Below are 23,279 nucleotides of genomic sequence, written 5' to 3'. Positions count from 1 at the left end.
GCATCAGGGTGTTTAGATTTGGAGAAAGGATGAATACACAGAAAAAGCAGAAAAATTTAGAAAGAAAATATGACAGGTATGACATGGAATTTCATTTATTCTCAAATATGGCATCCAGTCACAAAACAATTTGGTAGCCAGAGACCCAGAATCAGGAGAAAAATCAGGATGGAATTTTAAATATTTTAAAGTATATTTATGTCAGAACACAAGTCGTATACAACATCCCCTTGAATTTTGTCATAAGGAATAAATATGACCTGTGGTGACATCCCTAATTATGCTTTGACAATAAAAGGTCACAATTTGTGCAAAATAATGGGGAAGTTTTTGTTTGTAAGAAATAAACCTGCAAGAAAAAAACCCCAATAGTGGTAGATAAAGGAGAGAAAGGGAAGTGTTGCAAGATACAACAGCACACCAAGTTACACATCTGTACACATCTGTGGGCAGACAACAGAACTAGCTTGATACAAAGTAGCTGATTTTGCTAAAGGGTAATCACTTCCAATCCCTTGATTAAAATGGAAACAACAAAGACAGGAAATACTGCTGTGTGTTTACTCTAGGAGCTATGGCATGATTACAATCACAGCCTGTGGGCTATGACTGGATGAGAGCAGAGAACACAGAGGGCTGAAATGGTGTGCTAATAGAAAACTAACACACATAAGTGTGAACCTTCTTGGGGGCACAAACACCAACCTTCACCAAATAAAAAAGACACCAAGCACTTACCTGTTCTTCTTGTAAGTTGGTAACCATGACAACAGTGGGGGTCCCTTCCAAGCCGGCTTGGATAAATACATTTTTAAACATGTCTTTGAATTCTGAGATGGCATAATTGTGAGCTATAGGCACTCGGTATAGTTTGTGTTCTGCCACATAACAGGCTAAGGTTGCATATGTTTCTTTTCCGCATCCATCGATTCCAATCTTTGGAAGACAAACAAACCAACCCAACATCTGACTCATAATGTCTTGGAGTTTAGGATTTAACAAGAACAAGGCCCTGAGTTCTGTTCCTAGCACACACAAATGATTAAACACCCACAAAAACAAAGGAAGAGATTCCTATGTATTTTCTGGGAAGCGATCAATAAGTACTTTTCTCTTTATGCTAGAGATATTCATAGTAAGTATATTTCAAACTGTAAGACAATCACATGCATTTAATATCTTCATAACCTCTTAAACTATATGAAATTTTACTGTACCAATACCCTGGAGAAATAGCACAAATTGACTTGTAAACCAATAATATGTCATTTTTGATATCTGATGCTTCATTCATAAGAAAGTAGGTAGGTATTTCTTCTAGGCAATAATAAATGTTCTTTGGTGATGATGAAATGACCTCACACATATTTGTGAACAGTGAGTTGATTCCCCACACCACATACAATAGGGCGAGGTGGCACACTTGTGTAATCCCAGCACTTGGGAGGTGGAGAAAGGAGGATCATGAGTTCAAGGTCAACCTAGGCTACACTAGGCTGGTCTGGGATATGTCAGATTCTGTCTCAAAAAGAACAAAATTATAACACTAAGGTTCAGTCTAGCCGTGAAGCTCCATGGTTTTGACAAATATATAGCATGGTGGTTTGAAAGAAAATTGCCCCCCCCCCCCGAGTGAGTGGCACTATTAGGAGGTGTGGCCTTGTTGGAGGAAGCCTGTCACTGTTGGGGCGGGCTTTGAGGTCTCTTTTCTCAAGCTTCACTCAGTGTGACAGTCAGTTAACTTCCTGTTGCTTCTGAGTCAAGATGTAGTACTCTCTGCCCCAGTACGGCACCTACATGCATGCTTCCATGTTCCCTCCCTTGATGATAATGGGCAGGACCTCTGAAACTACAAGTGAGCCACTCTGACTTAATGCTTTCTTTATAAGAGTTGGCGTGGTCATGGTGTCTCCTCACAGCAATAGAAGCCCAAGCTACGTCATAGTGTAATGCATTCATGATTTCATTATCAAACAGAATTTCATCACATTAAGAAGACTGCTGGAGCTTCCCTCTTGAGCAAACTCTTGGCAACCACTGATATTCCCATACAATTGGAATCATGTGAGCATACCACTTTCCAGATTATTTCATTTCTCTTGGTAATTAACATACCTTTATGATTTACCATGGCCGTTTTCAGCTCAATATAGCTTGTGTGTTGGGATAGTTTCCCAAGGCAGAAATCTAGGCTATTGACTTTAAGTTTCCTTCTTTTTAAGTATAAGCATTTTAGACCTAATAGATTTCCTATAGATTTTCCTGTAAGTATTGCTTTAGGCATGTAGTATAATTGCTTTCATTTTTTTTTTGTCTAATTTGACAGGATCTATAGTCACCTTGGAGACAAACTTTGGGGGCATGTCTGTGAGGGAGCTTTTAGGCTAATTGAATTGAGAAGACTGACCCTAATAGGTGGCACTGTCTCATGGGCTGGGGTCCCAGACACAAGAAATGGGAAGGTTGATGTGATGCTATTTACAGATGAGAAAGTTAGTAAGAAAATAGCTGGTGGCCGGGGAGATTTACTTTGTATTGTGCTTCTTGATTCTGCTTCATTCTAAAAGTGCCTTTTAGTTAATTGTGTTCAAATGTCTACTTAAAAAAAGATTGTTTAAGTCAAAATATAGTTGTGTTACATGTAAGATAGTCTTTTTTTTTTGAGAAAAAAGTTATAAACAAAATATAAATGGTAGCCATAAATAACAAATTACATAATGTTTATACAATTGGCTAAATATCATGGATTAAAATTGTCCGATCACTTTATTTATTTTGTGCGTGTGTGTGTGTGTGTGTGTGTGTGTGTGTGTGTGTGTGTGTGTAGCATGCATACATGATGCAGCCTGAGTATAGAGGTCAGAAGAGAGCTTGTAGTAATAGGTTCTCCCTTTACCATGTGGGTCTCAGGCTCAAACTCATGTTTAGCAGCAAATACTGAGCTATCTTGCTGGCCCAATATTGTGGATTTTATTTTGCTTTCTAAAACCTTTTCTCTGTTCCAAGTATTTGAAACTTTTTGTTAATTTAACTGTCACTTATTTTCATAAGGGACACATCTTTGTGCAATGGCTCCTATTTCTAAACCAATATCCAACTCGGTGTACTATTTTTGAAGCCAGGATCCACCTGTGCAGATGCTAGATTAATGTTAGGATACATTACATGGGGTGCCAAGCACATCTGTTTTAGCCATACCAAGGGCCTCTACCAAACAAATAACAAGTCCTTGTGCCAGTGAATTTCTTCTGCAAACAATGCAGACAAAGATCCTGTTCTATGACTCAGTTATTGGGATTTTTCATAACTTGTTTGAAAATAGTTTTTATATGTAGACTTTATTGGAGATTCTGAATTTTATTTTGCAAACTTAAAAACATTTGAAAAACTGAAATTCATACCAGTAACATGTGACTCTCTGGCTGTCGTAGGACTCTGGTAGCTCTCGTGATGTGCTCTATAGCTTCCTTGAAGAATACAATTGAATGAGACATCTAGCAGAAGAAATGTAGCAAATAAATGAGTTACAGGGTTAGAAAGTTATCAAATATGTACATGGCTTTACACACAAGGACACAGGAATGTGGGTGACTGTTTAGTAGAATGGTGGTGACCTAGACCCAGTTAACAGTCTACGTCAACAGTTAGAGAGGATGAATTTCCACAATCAGCTCACTCACTCCTGTGCTAATGGTCCAGTGAGCTGGCCTGGGAGACTGTGGGGTTGACAGGGCAGGATGAAGAACAGAAAAATGGTATCGAGGTTGCTTTTCTATCCTCTGTATTGGCAGTGGCTGGTGGGAGAGACTTAGGAAATTACATGTGGCATCTGTGATTTGGTTGGCTTTCTGCATCAGCGTATCTCTGCTCATGACAGCAATGGAAAAGATGAAAAGAGCCACAGCCATGGTGTGTTTGTCACTCTAGACCCTGTTGCTGTATTCTCTTGCCATTTCTTAACTCCATTATCTCTTCCATTCAATTCCCTATAGCCTCAGCTACACCCCATCTTTATAATTAGATATCACCGAGACAAAGTCTAGTGAGAACCACAAACGACTGGATTTATAATTGTCTGCTTTGAAACCAGAGGGAACACTCCTCCTCCCCCACCCCAGGGAACATACTTTAAAATATTTGCTATATACATGCACACACACATAAACATATCTGTGTTTAGCACTCTTCGGGTTTTCATATATTTTCGTCTTTACCTCCAGAGATGTTGAACCCAGCTTCAGTTGGAATTCCTTAAGTATACTGAGGAGTTTGTCGTAGCTACTGATGTTCTGGTAGATCTTTTTTCTGTGAGGCTTATTTAAATCCATGAAATCCACAAATAAGGTTGGGTTATTCATCAGGCTTTCATGCGTCCAATGAATCTATTGTAAACAAGAACTCAGTGAGCACTCGACTGATGTTCAGATTTCATTGAAAACCTGTCTTTCACCAAGACCAATCTGTCTGTCATAGAAGCACCTGGCAGTGGATCCTAGGACTCAGGTTCTAAGCCTATTTGTGTATGAGTGTGCTTGTGTGCGTGTACCTATGTGTGCATGAGTGTTCTTTCGGGAAGTGAGGCTTGTGGATCCCTCCTCGAAATCATATTTTTTTAATGCTTCCAATGTTACAAAGCAAGCCAAGAATCTTAAAATACAGTTCTGCCCATGAAACTCTCCTTGGGGTGGACAGCTCTGTGGCTGCAGGTAGATAGCCCATAGCCCCGCTGACAATGTGGGAAGAAGGGTTGGTTCTTCCTCAGTCAGCCATTAGTAACCACCTGGTTGTACGATTGGCTTTGTACAGTTGCTTTCTTGGTCTACTCTGCACATTTTTTGGTTCTCTTTCATACCCAGGCTGCTTACTCTCTCTCATTTGACAATCGTCTCATAGTTTCCCTCCTCTCTAACCCTAGCCACAGTGAATGGCTCTTTCTCGTCTTGTTCACTGAAGGGCCGGGTGTTTGCACTGGTTTATCAGAGCTCCTGCAAGCTACCCTGTAGCTCCTGGCTGAAGGTGGCTGCAGACAGTGTCCACACCAGTTCCACTAATCCGCAGCATGTGTTTCACTTGCTATCTAGCACAGGAAATCCCTGATGGATGTTCAGAAGTAATTCACTTGGCCAATGGTGGTCCGGGGATGGGATGGCATGATGGTTAAGAGACTGTATGACATCAGACATCCTGGGGTTGGGTGATGATGCCATCACTTGTCCAGCTGCGTAACCTTGTGGAACTTTCTTCTGCTTGACACTGTCATCTCACCAGCCCCACCCCTTCATTCATCCTTTAGTCATTCATCCAAGATACATTTGTTGAATTCCAGAGATTTATATAAGTCCAGAGTCTGTTCTCATGAGGTGTGTAGATTGGAAAGAGCTAAGGCAGGTCTGTGAGAGGCAATTTCCGCAATCTCATACAAAGAAGAGGCATAGTCTAGAGGCTGGTATTGGCCAGAAAAGGCTACCTACCATAAGGTCAAAAGTTTGCACTGAATTTAAAAATGATCCATACTGTAAACTGACAAATTATAGTTTCATATATGTACAGGGTATACAGGCATTACACTGTGAAATAAGACTAAATAAAACATATTTGCCACCCACATATGCATTACTATGCCTGATAGTTCCAAAGGACTGGTCAATCTTGTCTAATGGAGGTGTCATCTTCCCCTTACTTCCATGCCCACCTTCCTGTTCCTGAGTGGTGGACTTCCTTTGGACTCTGCTCATGATGGGCCATGGTCTTTCTGACCAGAACCCTGGACAGTGGCCAGGAGTGAGCCATGGGAAGGGGCCTGCAGCTCCAAAGGCAGAAGCTGTGGAGAAGAAGCTGAATTCTGGTTGGAATGCAGGGGCACACGTTCAGACTTCTGGCATACACAGAGGCGTGAAGACTGAGACCAACACTAGGACAGGACATCTTGATGGTGGAGAGGGAGCAATGCATGCAGATGAGGAATGGTTTCCAACATGCTGAATTTGAGATGCCCAGGGTAACACGGCATAGGTTTAGAGTCATCTCTCTCTTTTAAGATTCAGGGTATTTCCACCAAATTTCTCGCCTGTAGATGAAGTGTAGGGGGCTGCAGAGAGGGCTCAGGAGATGAGCACAGGCAGCTCTTCTGGGACCCATATGGGAGCTGACAACTGTCTGTAACTGTAATTTTGTAGGGTCTGATGCCCTCTTCTGGTGTGCAGAAAATAGCAAACAGGACACCCGTATACATTAAATAAATACGTAAATCCTTAAAATGAAGACGTAAGAGTATTTTTCAGTATCATAATAGCTTAGATGGATCACTATGTATCAGGAACAATTTAAAATGGCTTTTTTTTTTTTTTAGTAAGAATTGCTCATTCTCACCACAGACCTATGAGGTAGGAAACCACTGCCCTTACTTAGATGTCAGAAAACCAAGCCAAAGTCAAGGTCTATTTGCTCAAGGCCATTTGCTGCAGAAGCTGAGTTTAAAATCTCCAGATCCCACTGCCTCTCAGTATGCTGAAGGCAGATAAAACTAGATGGGTTGGAAATCCAGTCTCCATGGGAAGGACTGGGGAAGAGGTGAGACTGAGGTACGACCCAATAGCAGGTCCTAGGAGGCAAAGAAGACCTGCATTCTGGGAAGAACTGTAGGAGACTCTAGACAGTTGATGGGAGGAGGCAAGCTGGTGGGTGTGGAGATGGAAAAGGCATTATGTTGGGGTTCTAAATGCTAGTATATTTCAACAGACTTTAAAAAAAGATTGAAGGATCCAAGTGATGTGGGTCAGCATAAATGATAATATTAAGATGAATCTAGATTAAATCTCAACAATTTTGTAATTATCTCAGAAGCATACATATACATGTACATATTTAAATATGCACACCCATATTTACATATATTTGGTTATGTATACATGTATATAAGTAGGGCTTTGTAAATACAGTTTGTATTCTGAAATTCTGTTTCACTATTGTTCAGCTATGCCCTTAACATCCTCCTCAGATGTCTGAGGAGGATTCGGTGAGGAGAGCAGACTCACTGCCCACTGAGCCTCAAGACTCACTTCAAGTTGGTGGTTATGCTTTTCTCCTTGACCTGCATTAAAAGAGACAGGAAGCTAAAGGCCAAAGGGGTGGAGAGAGATGAGGAGTCTGGGCAACACCAGAGGGCATTTCTGCTGGCCGTGGAGAGGGAGGAGCAGTGTTGGGGGTTCTGAGGGGCCAGAATCACAAACATAGGAATCAAGGCTTGATCATTTCCCTCGTCTCTCAAGCTATGTTCTCAGACATCTTTAAGTAAGGAACAGAATTCTCAAGAGGACAAAAGTTGCTTTCATTAATATTACAGACATATTGAAAGACTTTTGTAAAACAACGTTTGTGTGTGTGTGTGTATGTGTGTGTTTGTGTGTGTGTGTGTGTGTATACACATGTGCAAAATTCCACTTGAAATATGTTTAAGAACACACCTGCATATGGTTTTGTAGTTCCTTTGAGAGAAGCTGGTAGAAAAGGTTCTTTTCACTGGATTCAATTAAACGATCATGAAACACTCGGCTGGCTTCATGAACCAAGAGCTGAGCAGCCATCTCTTTAGAGTTGATAATGCTCTTGTCTGCCTGCATCAACCCCAGCAGAAGCTGTAGGAGATCAAAAAAAAAAAATAACATAAAATAAACATTAGCAGGGTATTGTGGGGGAAAAAAAAGCTCGAGTTTTGTGGGTGTGTGTTTTAGAAAAGTAGAAGAAACTTCCATCAATTTCCATGACAATATGAATGTTTTTATGGGACAGGCAAGTTGAAACCAAAGAAAACTGCCACAGAATGGCTCCTAGTGGAGGAGATTTGGTCATGTCTCAGGTTCACGTAAGAGAGGCTCACCAGGACCAGAAACCACAGCCTGGTGGCAAATGCTAGCAGCACAGACGACAGTGGGGGACTTTTTATTTACCCCACCTCTGCTTTTTTTTTTTTTTTGAGACAGGGTCTCACTCTGTAGCTTTGGCTGGCCTCGAACTGAAGAGATCTCCCTGCCTCTGCTTCCTGAATGCTGGATCAAAGGTACTACACATCTGGCTGTGAGGTACTTTCTAGTATTGATGTGCTCAACATTTTAACTTTAAGTTTTGACTAAGAACTCCTGTACAAATCAGGGCTGAACAGTGAGGGAAGAAAGATACCATACTAAATTAATTCCTCCCTTCCCCCCCCCCCTTTCTCTGAGACAAGTTTTCTCTGTGTAGACTTAGTCTTGGCTGTCAAGGGAGTCTCTCTGTAGACCAGGATGACCTTGAACTCAGAGATCTACCTGCCTCTGCCTCCCAAAGTGCCAGGATTAAAGGTGTGTGCTACTGTTTTAGGGGTTCTATTGCTGTGAAGAGATACCATGACCACAGCAATTCTTAGAAATGAAAACATTTAATTGAGGTGGCAGCTTACAGATCAGAGGTTTAGTCTATTATATCATGGTGGGACATGGTGGCATGCAGGCAGTCATGGTGCTGGAGAGGTAGCTCAGAGTCCTACATCTTGCAGGCAACAGAAAGTAGACTGAGTCATTGGGCAGTATCCTAAGCATATATGGAGACTTCAAAGCACGCCTCCACAGTGACACACTTCCTCCAACAAGGCCATACCTCCTCCAACATAGCCACACCTCCTAATAATGTTACTCTCTATAAGCTTATGGGGCCAATTACATTCAAACCGCCACAGCTGCTATGCCTGGCTAAGGTTTTTTTTAAACATTGGATTTTGAAAATTATTTAATTATGGCTGCCGATAGAGCCAGCCACACAAGTCCTCCAAACAAAGCCAAAGCTACAATGTGACCTTTTCATTTCTCCTGTCAGGATCCTGGCTTGCATGGTGAAAGCCTGAGTGGTTTTGTTTGTTATTGGACCCTCTGCTTCAGAGTACTTGAACAACCCTCTTCAATGCACCTGTGGTACAAGCTGTAAATGTGAGTTCGCTTCTTACACCTTCTAACAATCTCGGGTGGACAGTACCAACAGGGAGGGAGGGAGGCAGGAAGACAGAGACTCAATGCAGTACAATTACATCCCAATTTAAATGTTAAAAATAAGCAAGAGAATTAATTTCAGAACAAACCTTGAACATGTCTCGGGGATTAAATATGTAGTGGCATTTGGTTGGCGTTGGCAGCATGTTCTTACAGACTTGATAATATATCGCCAGGGAACAAAGCACAAGCTGGTCTCTGCATTTCTGCACCTCAGCTGCAAAGTTATGAATGGAGAAATACATTCCCAAGTGGGCCTTTAAGGAGAAAATATAATATTCAGTTCAACACTTAAACATATGCTATAGCTAACATTCACTAAGAAGCAGACTTGTGGACTGCTATAGAGGGTTAATTTCACTAAAAATTATGACTAGTTAAAATTTTTGGACACGATGGTGTCGTAAGTACAAAGGCACCCCGGGTGTGAGAAACAGAGATGTTTGGGGAGGTCCAAGTGTTTGTCTCGTGGTCTAGAGGAACACATGTGATATGTGTTCTTTGGGGACAGCTGGTGGCCCACCTTTGTGCACAGCATCTCCTTGTTCACCCGGGGGCTAGGGGGGATAGCTGTTAGAACATCACCCTATTTGTACTGCCAAACAAATGGGTTTCCTGTAGAGAGCCCAGAATTCCTTGTGGGAAAAATGCCTCAAATTGAAATGCAGTGTACGTTTATACATCTGATGTGTGAGATTACATAGAACATAGTAAATTTCTTCAAAATTAACCTTACATTTTCTTTCTTTGTAAGTTTTAAAGGTAAATTAAAACCAATTTCCCTATGGTTCCTTATGATTCTGATGCAGGAGGGCACAGATCATACCTAAGAGAAAACTGCCAACCCAGACTGGTGGAGGAGTTTCCGCCTCATGTAAGGAAAGGAGAGCAGAGTATGTGTGCTCATGGCAAAGTGCAGTTCCTGAGGGCCATGTCAGATGTAGTGAATCTGTCCCAAGGACAGAGTCCTGGGGCTGCATTAGACACAGCAGCACTTCTTAGGAACACCAAGTTGTGATTTCAACATTAAGAGATAAATCATAATAGTAGTCCAGAAATATAGGAGAAATAAAATTTATGAAGACAAGAATAATTTCTCAGTATTAGTGTTTTCAAGCTCTCAGACTTATAATATGTTTTTTTTTTGTTTCTTCCCCAGTAGAAAATGAGCTAAGATGGGGGGAAATAGGGTTTATTTCACCTTACAGCTTGTAGTCCATCATTCAAGAGAGGCTGAACTGATACAGAGTCCACGGAGGGACACTGCTTGTTGGCTCATTCCTCCTGGCCCACTCAATCCGCTTTCTTATATACTCATGATGGCACTGCCCCCCACCCCACATCAATACCAATCAAGGTAACGCCATAATTTTTAATCCCAGTACTTAGGTGGTAGAGGCAAGTGGATCTGATCTACAGAGTAAGTTCCAGGATGGCCAGGGCTACATAGAGAAACCCTATTTCAACCACTAATGTAAAAAGAAAAGATCTGCTATTCCCACGTATGTCTAGGCTGGTGTCCAGTGGACAAGAAAAAAAAAATGACCAGTGTAGCAGAGCGTACTATAGAATTCTTGAGAGCCTGGCTCTCCCCCAGTGGAGGAAGGGGGAGGGGGAGAGTGTGAGAACAGGAGGGAGGGAAGGAGGGAGGATAAGCTACATACATTACCTGGAAGATAGTACTTAATGCACTCTGTGGAGGATGAGGCAATACCAGTATGGAGAAGTGTTTGAGGAGGCGTGGGCTGATATCATTCCCACTAGCAGAAGGTGCACAGGCAGCGATTATAGAAAGATCTTGAATTGTCTGTGAGAAGAGTTTTAAAAAGGGAATGCTATCTGTAAGAAGTAAAATATATATCCATTTTCCCGCCCCGAAGAAGAATTTAGGTAAACATTTAGAATACTATTTACTATAAAACAAGAATTACAATGATAATAGAAACGAGCTCTTTACAGGTAACCTGTCATAAAATGCAACTTCAAGATAAATCACTTCCAGCAGGCTTACTAAATGTCACCAGGAACAGCCCCCTGAAAAAATGACAACCACTTCAAAATGCAAAACTATTAGAAGAAAACATGGGGTGGGGAATACATCACTACACTGGTCTGGGCAAAGAAGCTCAAAAGCATAAGAGACAAAACCAACAGACACATGGGATTATCCCAAATGAAGAAGTTTCAGCATAGCACAGTGGCCGACAGCATGACCGGACAATGACAAGGGGACATTGTCTAGAGTATACAAGGGACTCAAATATCCCAACAGCACCTCCACAACAAATAATCCAACAAAAAACTGGGAGACATTTCAACATGTCACCAGAAGAAAACATAAATAACCAGCAGGTAAATGGGGGAAGGGTGTGTGGAGAAACAGTCACCATTGAGCATTATGGAAATTCAGATAAAAACAACAGTTTCACTTCATCCCAGCTAGAACAGCTAGTAGGAAAAAAGAAAAGAAAAGGAAAAAAAAAAAAAAAGGCAAGAAATGGAAAATACTGGTGAGGCCGAGAAGAAAGGACATTCTTATAAACTACTAGAAGGGATGTAATTAGCATAGACATCATGAAAAATAGGGTTTATGTTCCTCGTGAAAATAGAATTACCACATGCTCACGTGCTGCAACAACCCTACTGTCAAATATATATATGCATGTATGCACATTCAACAGAGATTAAATCAGTATATAAAATATATCTGCATTCACTGAGTTAGTGGCAACAGAGAAACAACAAGATCAATTTAAGGGCCCACTAATGGATGAACAAATATGTATATATATATAAATACATATGTGTACACACACACATATATATGCAATGAAATATGCAATGACATGCCACTAAATCTTTAAAAAAAAAAGAGGAAAGTACTGTCATTTGTAACAACACCAACGAGCCTGGGAGACATTATACTAAGTGAAATAACACAGATACAGAAAGTCAAATAGTTCCTGGTTGCACTCATTTGAAGGCTCTAAAAAGCATAATAGTAGACATTTCCCACTGATAATCATAAATGTAAATGTTTTAATGCAGATTAGTCTGTTGGATAACGCCCTCCGAAAACCACAGCTCATTTACAAAAAGATCTCCAAGAGAAAGGATGGAAATCAATCAGCCAAGCAAACAAAAGCAAGAAACATTCAGGCATAACTATTATGATAATTGATGGAGTATGTTGTAACTGAAAACCTTCAGGAGAGGTACAAGACAGCTTAATAAAGTGAGTGATCCACCAAGAAGCCATAACAATTGCACACACATGTTCACTGAATATTGGGATTTCCAATTTCATAAAACAAACATTAATGGATGCGGAAGTATAAGTAGGTTTGGATGTAACAGCAGGGGATGATTTCAACAGCCCACTTCTAAAACAGGTCATCAAGACTAAAAGCTAATAAGGAAACTTCAGAGTCAACTATACCATAGGTCAATTAAAGTTAACAGACATTTACAGAACAAACCACGCAACAGCTGTGGAATCCACATTATTAACAACATGTGTAACTTAAAAAAAAACTGTCCACATTTTAGTACATAAAGCATGTCTTAGCAAATGTATTGAAACAATTTCTTATCAGGTTATGGTGGAATAAAGCCAGAAATACCCAGAGATTAAACAATATACTCGTAAATAACCAATGAGTCATTGGAGGAATCAGGGTGAAAATAAAAAAGCTTCCTAGAACCAAATGAAAATTAAAGCACAGAGCTCATCATCTGAAGGAAGCTGTAGGGGAACAGTTTATAGCTACTAGTGAGTGCTTACACTAAAAAAAACCTGGAGGAGGCTGTGGGAGGGAGCAAATTACAACAAAGTGTAACAACACAGACACATAAAATACTATAATGAAACTCACTGCTTTGTATGATTACTTCAAAGTAATAAAAAAGAAGAACTGGATCCCAAATGAGTAGCATCTCAGTGTCTTAGAAAAACAAGAACAAGCCAAACTCCAAAGCCACCAACTAGAAAGAGGCAGCACTTCAACAAATGGTGTTCAGAAAACTGGACAACTACACATAGAAGAGCAAAACAAAATCCATCTCTCGACACAGTAGGATTCTATTTAGTTATAAAGAAAAAGGAAGTTGGGGTTGGATAGATGGCTTCATGGTTAAACTGCATACTTGTCATACTGCTCTGGCACAGAACTCAAGTCCAGTTCCCAGGACCCACACAGCACAGCTCAAAACAGCCCATCAGTCCAGCTCCCGGGTACCCAACACTGGTTTCTGACCTCCACAGGCAACTGCACTCGGGTGCACAAACTCAAAAACAGACATGAACTTACATACATAATTGAAAATAAAAACCAAATAAAAGTTAAAGCATGTGGAGGGCAGTAGGTGGAGCTGGAGACCACCATTACACAGAGACAGCTACATAAAGGAAAACAGGGTTTTCTAGATGTAAGTGTAAATCAAATGAACAAATACAACATGAAGGTAGGAGGCAGCCTATGAGACGAGAAGGAGGTATAGGGGAAGGAGAAAAAGAGAGGATAATGGGGGGGACAGGGAGGAAACACACATTGTCTCTCACATACATATGTATGTACACATATACACATACACACACACACACACACACACACACAATTTAAATTCAGACAGCAAAAATTGAACTTCTTGGAGGAAGGGAAGGGACCACCGAGGGACAGGGATGAGAGAAGGAGACAAGTCATGGTAAGCTACAATGATATAAATTCACAAAAAAATGTCAAAATGAAATCCATTGTTTTGTATGTTAATAAGACATTAATTAAAAAAAAAAAAGACTAGGATCCTGGACACCCCATTAAAGCCAGAAGGGTACCCATTCTATCCTGCTGGGGTGCTTTCAACATTTCCGGTCCATCCTATGCCGGTGCTGGGGCTTCAGAAATGTTACCAAAGACCTGCTATGACTATTTTCTGGTTGCTGTAGGGCTTTTGTTCAGGCTGTTATTCCAGGACCCATTCCTGTTTTCTCCTTCATTTTCCCACCTCCCTTAAATTCTCTCTGGAGGGCTACATTGCAGCTCTTCCTCTCTGTGTTAGGTGGGTGTGATTTGGACAGTCCTGCTGGTTTCTGAGCCAATGCCGCTCACTAGTGAGTGTGTTTCAGTGGGATCTGAGCTTAAGTCTCCCGAGATGTGAAACTTTTTGCAACACCATCATCTTGTCTTATGAGGAGGATCAGGCAGTTGCTATTGGTGGAGTCAGTTTTGGAACAATGGGCTTTTGATTTCCAGATGGGTCTTAACACTTAACACTTAACATTTACATAACTAGACTTCCTAAAGTCTTCACTCAACGTTGCTGTAAGTGTTCAGTAATAATATCTAGTAAGGATAAAATCTTAGTGTATACTGTACCTTCCATGTATTTCTTTCGGTATCATAAATCCCACCCATTTCCAATAACTGCCTGATCAATTCCAGGGGTGGCTGTGCTCCACTGTTATCTGGTACTGGCATATTCAAGTCATCAACGAATACTACAATCTGAAGGGAGATAGAATGTTTTGAAACCTTATTTAGTACAACCTTTTAAAAATCTTGAATTACAAACATTATGCTATTGTTCAAGAACAAAATTATATGCAATAATCTGCTTTTTAAAAGTTAAAAGCAGAAAATCTTATCTATTTTGAAGCTACGGTCTTACAAGACAGCAAGCATTCAAATCAGCAGAAACTCTGCACCTTTAGTCCCTAAAACAACGATACTCAGGAGTGCTTTTTTTTTTGTTGCTGATAAAGCAATCTAACTGTGGCATGCACTTGTGAATGTGCTAGCTCTATAAGCATTTTCTTTTTATGTGCTTACTTCATGGCAAGGACCTGTTGTAGGGTTTAGCTCTTCTATTTCATACTCACACTGGTTTGGGAAGAAAAATTCAGAAACATATTCCAGTTTTTATATCAATGTTACTTTTCACCTAGGAAACTATTATGCAGTCAAGTGTATTGATCATAATCTCTGTGTAATAAACTCTTGGTTGTGTTTATTTTTTTGTGAAATAAAAATATAAATAGCTGCTTTAATTTCCAAATTTGTAACTGTCATTTTTTTTTAAAGGTATTTCTCCTCCTGAAATACAGACTGGCAGCCATGTTTCTTGCCTGCATTTCCTTTTTTTGGTGAGGCATAGTGGTTTGAGACAGGGTTTCTCTGTGTTAACAGCTCTGGCTGTCCTGGAACTAGCTCTGTAGACTAGGCTGGCCTCGAACTCAGAGATCTGCCTGTCTCTGCTCCCTGAGTGCTGGGATTAAAGGTGTGTACCACACCTTCATTTTCTAATGGTGTGATTATAAGTTGCTGAAGAAACCCTTTCAAACTCCCTAAAGTTCATTCACGAAGGCAAAGATCTACCAGTTTTATCCAAATCTTTAGTTGACATCAAGGGAACCTGAAGATCCGCTAAAGGTGACACAGCCACTGTGAGCAAGGACTCCTAGGGACCCCATGCAGGCTTATTTGTAAATTTTGCAAAACTCTTGACCCTGAACTAACTTCATGGTAATGAATGGGAGTCAGTGATCATAAATTCCCATTGTGACTCAGGTAATAAACTGACAGCTGATTCCATGCCAAGCAGCCTGGAGGTGAGATGAAGAGAGTCTGATCAATACCACCCCCCACGCATGCCTGCCTTGTTCCCACAAGTCATTCCCTTCATGCCTTCTAGAGCCCCTGGGTTCTAGAAGTCCCTCTTTCTTTTAGTGCTCCTTGCGGCGGGAGAAAGTGAGCTAGAAATTACAGCACCAAGGCACCAGCAGCTAACTCAGGTTCTAGGAAACCTTTATCTAGATTTTGGCATATTCTTCTGGTCTTAGTAATCCTCACCCAGTGCAACCCATCATACTGGAAGAGGAATACACTGATTTAAAAACCCAAGTCCCCATTGTAAGTGCATTTTAAAACAATGCTCAGGAGTGTATGGTCTCCTTTTCACAAACTAAAACAAACCAATTTACTACTCGACTCAAACAAGCAGATGGCCCACAGGGGCTGTGTTACCCTGTTATTTTTCGGAGCTCCGAGTATGTCTTTGGTTCTTCTGATTAACTTCCGCAGGATCATCTCCTTGGTTTTGGTTGCTGTCATATTGGTGGTAAAATTTATTGTGGAGACTATAATTCCTTTATCATTTTTAATTGTGCTGTCATCAGTTTTAATCTCTACTTTCTTTGTACTCTGATCTACAATGCCAAATACAAAAAGAGAAATCAATTTAGGGCAGTTTAAGACATGTTTGCTGTATTTTAGGGTGTTAGGAAATTTGGAATAAGCAATTTTATCTCACCGTTGTTCTTTTAATGACAATGCTGCATCTCAGAGAGGAACAGCGGCTTTCAATGGTTCCATCATTTTTCATTGTAAACTGCATGGCGGAAACCATAGCACATGCAGTGGAATGAAAGATCTTCTCCTTTGTGTCTGTTAGACACATCGAACTGAATGACGGGAAAGCAGCATGCAAGACTCATTCCCAGAGGCAGAATGATCCAGAGGGACGTGTGGGATAATGTTACAGTAGTTTAAGACCCCAGATTGTCTCTGGACTCACGCTTCTGCTTTACGTCCTGGCATGAGAGCTCCAGAATCATGAGTTTCTCCTGCATTGTGCTAGAAGCCAGGGAATAATGGAGCCAGACAGCACCTTCTGGATCTCACCTGCCCCTCTACCAGGCGACAGGGGTCACCTATGAGAACATCCAGGCTCTTCCATCATAGCCTCTTGTACCTTCCCAGGAGTTTTGAGTGGGTCCTGAATAACTTCCAACAGGTTGTATTTTAAGTGAACAATTCCAATTTTTTAAACTTTTTAAATTTTTTTCCCTGAGACAGGGTTTGTCTGTATAATATCCCTGGTTGTCCTAGAATTATCTCTGTAGACCAGGTTGGCTTTGAACTCAGAGATCTGCCTGCCTGTGCCTCCTGGGTGCTGGGATTAAAGCAATTCTAGTTTTTACTCTGTGGCTTCTCACAGTAAGGAATGGCTTTGCATGGCCACCACAGAGAACCTTTGATCCCACATGGTCACACTTACCAAAATCGCCGACAACTGTTCTGTAGGTGTCAGCAATCAAGATGCTGATGTTCTGCCGTATGCTGTTGGGAGCAAAGGACCCAACATTAGTTTATCATTTTAGTCGTAGTAATAAAATCTAATTAAAGTAATAGCATGTCATCAATTTTACTCAGATTTCCTACAAGAAAACATTTCTTTTCCTGTTCCCACTTTTATAGTCTTAAGACCTCTCCACATGCTATTTCCTTATTCGGCTGGAAAAATAGGCTTCTCTTGTATTTTAACAATGTGAGACTTAATTTCAGAAATGTGCTTCATTTCAGAAAATTTTATTTGCAAAAGAGGTTTATAATTTTCTTTTAGGAAGAGGCAGACAAAATTCACAATGATAGGCACAAGCTCCTTATAAAAAGTCTTTTTATATTTCATATGTAGATGATTTATTCTATTACAACAAATTGATATTATGCAAAACTTTGTAAATAGATGAGGTGCATTTCTCTGGGAGGAAAATAGCTTATAGTTACATTTTATGTTATACAAAATGTGTGGTTCTAAAACTAGTTGTATTTAAAATAAATGCAAGTATATCTGATATAAAGGAATGGATCTGACAGTTAACACTTTGGAAAAAAGTAAAGATTTCCCTCTAAATAGAAAATTAGGATGAACCAATAATAAGGAAGGAGGTTAAATCAGTAACAAAAGTCCTCCATCAAAGAAAAGGTTATCTCAGAACTGTGGATGGTTTCACATTGCATGGTTTCCACACTGACTTCTGATTATTTAAAGGAAGATAGATACCTTGCTCATATGCTACCAAAAAAAAAAAATGGAGGTAGAAGGAATATTTCATAAAGCTAGCATTACCCTGATAAGAAGATGCTATAAACAAAGAAAATTTCAGGAAAGTATCATTTAGGAACACAGATGCAAAAATCTTTAATAGAAAACTTACAAACCTAAACTTGACACCTCATTAAAGAGACCATTCTTCATGATCAAGAGAGATCTATCTGTAGGATGCAAGGATGGTCCAACATATACAAATCAATAAAAGTGATACATCATAGTAATAGAATAGTGGGCAAAAGCTATAATGATTATCTCAATAATTAAAAAAAATCTATATATTGAAAGCTATAATGAAGTTTAAAAGTCACACAAGCTTTCTGGAGCTATAGCCAGTATTCGTGGTTTAGAAAAATCAGTACTGTTACAGTGTTTATACTACCCAAAATGATCTACGAATTCAGTGTAATCTCTATCAAAACTCAAGCTACTTTTCATTTTTCTTGTAGAATCACAAGGCTCCAAATAGACACAGCACATCCTGAACAGAAAGAGAAAGGTAGCAGAAGTAACTCCCGGGCAGGAGAGATGCCTCAGTGGCCGAGAGCACTACTGCTCCTGCTGAGGACTGGAGTTTGGTCCCTGGCACTCACGTCAGACAGCGCACAATGACCAAAACTCCAGCTTCAGAGTATATGACGGGCACTCCTGGCCTCTGCAGGCATTGGCATTCACACACACACCCACACACACCCACACCCAGATACATAATTAAAATAAAAGAATACAAGTGATTATTAAATAAAAAAACAAAACTCAGGATATTGCTATTGAAAGAGTGAACTGATTCAGGCAAGAAGGATTAAATTCTATATAGTCTCCACTATACTGAGAATCTGAAGAAAGCTGAACTCATAAAAGCAGAAAGAGGGGCCGAGGATGAGCGGGGATAAATGGAGTGTCTGCCAAGGATGCAAACAGGAGATCTGATTTTAAGATGTATTACCTGGCCATGGAGGTCACTGTTAACATGTATTGCAAAACTGCAGGGAGAGTAGTTTTAAAGCGTTCTTACTACAGAATGTAAGTACATGAGGTGACAGGTGTGTTAATCAGCTGATATAATTTTATAATGCATGCATACATTTAAACAGTTCATTACATCACACACACACACACACACACGAGAAATTGAGAAAATATTTTTTTCTCATTGCCTCATAATTCTCATTGTCATATAAAAGATTTGTTTTGTAAGAACAAAGTCAACCTTGTTCAGGTCACCTGCCTCTGTGGGTTTCTGTAGCCTGGTCTTGTCTTCCCTCTCCGCATCTGGATTCCAGTTCAGCTCAGTGTTTAGCTGTGGGTGTCTGCTTGTGTTTCCATCAACTACTAGATGAGGGCTCCATGATGGTGGATAAGTTAGTCATCATATCCGGGAAGGGCATTTAAAGTAGCCTTTCCACTGTTGCTCAAATTGTCAAGAGGGAGGACAAGACCAGGCCTACAGAAACCCACAGAGACAGCTGACCTGAACAAGGAGGAACCAATGGGGCCCCAGACTGATAGCTGGGAATCCAGCATGGGACTGACTCAGACCCCCTGAACATGGGTCTCAGTTAGAAGACCTGGGCAGTCTAAGGGACCTCTGACAGTGGAACCAGGATATATTCCTGGTAAACAAAAGGACTTTGGGAGCACATTCCCCATGGAGGGATACTCCCTTATCGCAGAGGCAAGAGGGAGGGCCTAGTCCCTACTCCAAATGACTTGATAGACTTAGATAAACTCTCCTGGAAGACATCACCCTACATGTGGAGTGTGTGTGGGGGGGGATGGGATAGGAGGGTGGTTAGTGGACATGGGAGGGTGGGAGAGAGTGAGGGAGAGGGAACTGGGATCAATATGTAAATTAAGAAAGATAAATTAAAGAAAAAAAAAAGAACAAAGTCGACATTCATCAAGGAAATGTTTTTTTTTTTTTTTTTTTTTTTTTGAGTCAGAGTTTCTCAGTGTAGCTTTGGAGGCTGTCCTGGAACTAGCTCTTGTAGACCGGGCTGATCTTGAACTCACATAGATTCGCCTGCCTCTGCCTCCTGAGTGCTGGAGTTAGAGGTGTGCTACCACCGCCCGGCAAGGAAACATTCTTACCAGATAAGCCAAATTTAAAGTTGAATAGATGTACCTTGATCTTTTAATTTCATTATGTAACAGGACTTTTCCTAAAATTGACCCGAATTTTATATCAAACGTTCCTCGGCCCTCTAGCTTTTCAAGCATCTCACTGATGGCAGTGGTCTTGCCAACACCAGAGTCTCCTGGGGGGGGGGGGGAGATACATTAGGTTAGAGCCACGCGTCAAAGTTACACTATTTATCCATTGAAACTGGCATGGACAACAGTTTTGCTCTTCTGCTTTAAATGTGAGAGAAGTTCATTGGGGATAATTATAATTTTTATGTTCATTTAAGCCCATCACAACTGTTTCTTGCTTACAGCACACTAGAACTACGTTAAATGAAGCTCTTTGAACAAAACAAAACAAAACAAGATCAATTTGAAAAGGACGTCTTACGAGCGTGGGTGCTGTATCTGTATGTGTGCGTGCACCATGCCCACGACTTTGTAGACTCTCCTGGGACCAGAGTTATAGATGGTTAGGAACTACAAAGTGTGTGCTAGGAAATGAACCTGAGCCCTCTGCAAGAGCAGCAAATGCTGCTGACCCTGAACCCTCTCCGCAGCCCACCTCATCATTTTTTTTTTTTTTTGAGGGAGGATCTTATTATGTAGCCTATGGTGGCCTTGAACTCAACAATCCTCCTGCCTCAGCCTCCTCTGAGTACTGGGATTACAGGCATACATTAAAAATTATTATTATTACTATTACTCTATTACTATTATTATTATTTTTTTATTTTTTAACAAAATCTAAGGTAGCATTTAAAAATAGATTTATTGAGGCACAGCAAAGACTCATGACTCACAAAACAGAAAAGGTTTCCTTACAGCAAGCCAGAGGCAAATGAATACGTGTTATCTGAGTGTCACACCACTAAAGCTCTTTGTTTATGTCTCTGAGAACACTTATTTGTCACTGGTAATACACAGCACAGGTCAGAGACAAGAAAATGTTAGTCAGACAAACAGGAACTGTATTGAGTTGTTCCTGCGGTAATGGCAAAAGACTGGAAAACTTTTATGCCGTATTTACAAATAGCATGTTTAAGTTTAATTAGACAATTGGTGTTACCACAGGTGGTCCTCTAAGGATCAGGGCCCATGGATTATGGAAGTCAACCACATATTTATCCAATGTGTATATTTCTAGAGCTTGAAACGGTAGAAACAATATAAACATCCCAAGTCTGGAGTGGTGGGTGCACCCATAATTCCAGCACCTGGGAAGTTGAGGGAGATCACCTGTTCAATGGTAGGCTGGGTTGCTCAGCAAGAACCCATCCAAAAAAAAAAAAAAAAAGGGGGGGGGGTGGAGTGGAGAAGAAAAGAAGCAAGACAAGGGAAGTACATAGCCAGGCGTACAATGTCCATTGTTAAAGTCAGCTTTCATAGGCTGTTAGTCTCTCTAAATTTTCAGGGCATCTTAATTCCCACTTAAACATGATTAGACCTAATAATCCTTAAACTTCTTCCTAACTTAGAAATTCCCTGTTACTTATTTTTAAGACCTGTGAGAAGGACAGGGTAGGAGTTCTTCAGGAGAAGGCTCATGAGGAAAGACAGGCAGATGGTGTCCCTGGTGGCAGTGTAGTTCACATATTCCCCACATTCCTTCATCCTCAGCACATTGTCACTAGATCCCTGGAAGTCAGTCAGCAATGATGTCCCTAAGGTCAGAAAACAGTTGTTAAGTTTCAGATGACTTGGAATGAGATAGCAGCCCATTGCTTTTGCTACTCGATACTTGCTGGGCAAGTCAGTAATTATCTTTTAAGTTTTGTATCTTTATATTTTCTCTTTTGTAACCTGTTTTGTATCTTCAAAAAACATTAACTTAAAATGCTCAAGTGGATTATTTTGGGTTTTTATTCATTTATTCATTTAAAAATTTTTATTTTAGTATTTTATGTGTATGAGTATTCCTCCTGCAAGTGTACCTGTGTACCATGTGCATGCCTGGTGTCATAGAAGGTCAGAGAGCATGCTGGATCCCTTAGGGCTGGAGAAAGAGATGGCTATGAGACCACGTGGGTGCTGCAATCAAATCCAGGTCTTCAGCAGGTGCAACAAGAACTCTTAACTGCCGAGCCAACTTTCCAGGCCTGGTTTGTGTTTTCATTCTGCATTTTTCCTTTGTAGAAGATCTATTCGGGGCCAGCGAAATGTCTCAGTGGTAAAGGCTCTCTCTATGCAAGCTGGGTAATCCTAGACATGCTTATTCACTTCCACACAATTGCCTCAGCACATATGCCTCCCCACCATGCACATATGCACAATGCATACATGTAATACGTAAAATATTTAAAGCTTTATTCAATTCTTTCTTAAATTGACCGTGTCACTGAAATATTTCTTATTGTGTGTGTATAAGTGTTTTGTCTGCAGTTTTTGCATGGAGGCCAGAAGAGGGGACTGGATCCCCTGAGACTGGAGTGATAGGTGGTTGTATGCTCTTGTGTAGGCTCTGGGAACTGAAACTGGGTCCTCTGCAAGAGCAGCACGTGTTCTTAACCCCCAAACCACCTCTCTAGCCCTGACATTGTCATGTTTTACACTTTGTGATTCCTTTCAAGTACTTTCAAGCTGACTTTTGACTTGAAGGCCCAGCATGGGTTGCCTTGGGTGGAATGGTAGATTTCATCGCATGCACGCCTTCACCTCTCCCTCTCAGCAGTGTTACTGGGAGGTTCATGGCATCTGCCAAAGCAGCCTTGGCTGAAGCTGTGCCAAGCAGCGCTAAACTGTTAGGAGAACTTGTGGGGCCAATCCCATTAGCTGCTTCAGCATCCCATTCTCTTCCAACCGCATTAAATCTACAGTTTCTCCTCCATCTTCTACATTGATCAGAGACCACCATGGATTCTTCCTTAAAAACATTCTTTAAAAAAGTATACTTTAGTGTGTGTGCGGTCATATACATGCCGGAGTGAGTGGGTAGAGTTCAGAGGATTCTGTGGGAGCAGGTTCTCTCTTTCTACTATGTGGATCCCAGGGCTCAAACTCAGGTCACCTGGCTTGGTGGCCTTTATCCACTGAGCCATCTCACAGGTCTGGATTTTTCTTCCCAACGACACTACAAATACAAGCTCTTGGCTATCACTTTGATTCATAAACCCATGTCTGCTTCTGATGTTGGGTCATTTGACTGTGCTAAAGACTTTGGTAGTGGGGACTTTCTTCTTTATGCCTTTCCTGCCAGCCATGGCTAAGGAGGCTGAGGCTAAAGAAGGCAGGGCTGTGGGACAGTGGCGA

The 23,279-nt window shown here is 40.8% G+C and overlaps 1 protein-coding gene across 1 annotated transcript in view; it reads right to left on the bottom strand.

Annotated features, from left to right (window-relative positions):
• Positions 1-23,279, bottom strand: part of Dnah14 (dynein axonemal heavy chain 14) — a 199,959-nt gene that overhangs the window by 60,213 nt on the left and 116,467 nt on the right. The window contains exons 44-54 of the mRNA XM_051185777.1: positions 21,536-21,694; positions 20,032-20,164; positions 17,073-17,134; positions 16,040-16,221; positions 14,393-14,521; positions 10,687-10,824; positions 9,107-9,274; positions 7,464-7,634; positions 4,215-4,382; positions 3,402-3,494; positions 739-936 (exon numbers count right to left, since the gene is read on the bottom strand). Coding sequence (XP_051041734.1) covers positions 739-936; positions 3,402-3,494; positions 4,215-4,382; positions 7,464-7,634; positions 9,107-9,274; positions 10,687-10,824; positions 14,393-14,521; positions 16,040-16,221; positions 17,073-17,134; positions 20,032-20,164; positions 21,536-21,694 — 1,601 coding nt within the window. The remainder of the gene's footprint in view (positions 1-738; positions 937-3,401; positions 3,495-4,214; positions 4,383-7,463; positions 7,635-9,106; positions 9,275-10,686; positions 10,825-14,392; positions 14,522-16,039; positions 16,222-17,072; positions 17,135-20,031; positions 20,165-21,535; positions 21,695-23,279) is intronic.

Source organism: Phodopus roborovskii, unplaced genomic scaffold (genome assembly GCF_943737965.1).
Source record: "Phodopus roborovskii unplaced genomic scaffold, PHOROB, whole genome shotgun sequence".
Lineage (NCBI taxonomy): Eukaryota > Metazoa > Chordata > Mammalia > Rodentia > Cricetidae > Phodopus > Phodopus roborovskii.
This window is presented reverse-complemented; position numbering and strand designations above follow the sequence as displayed.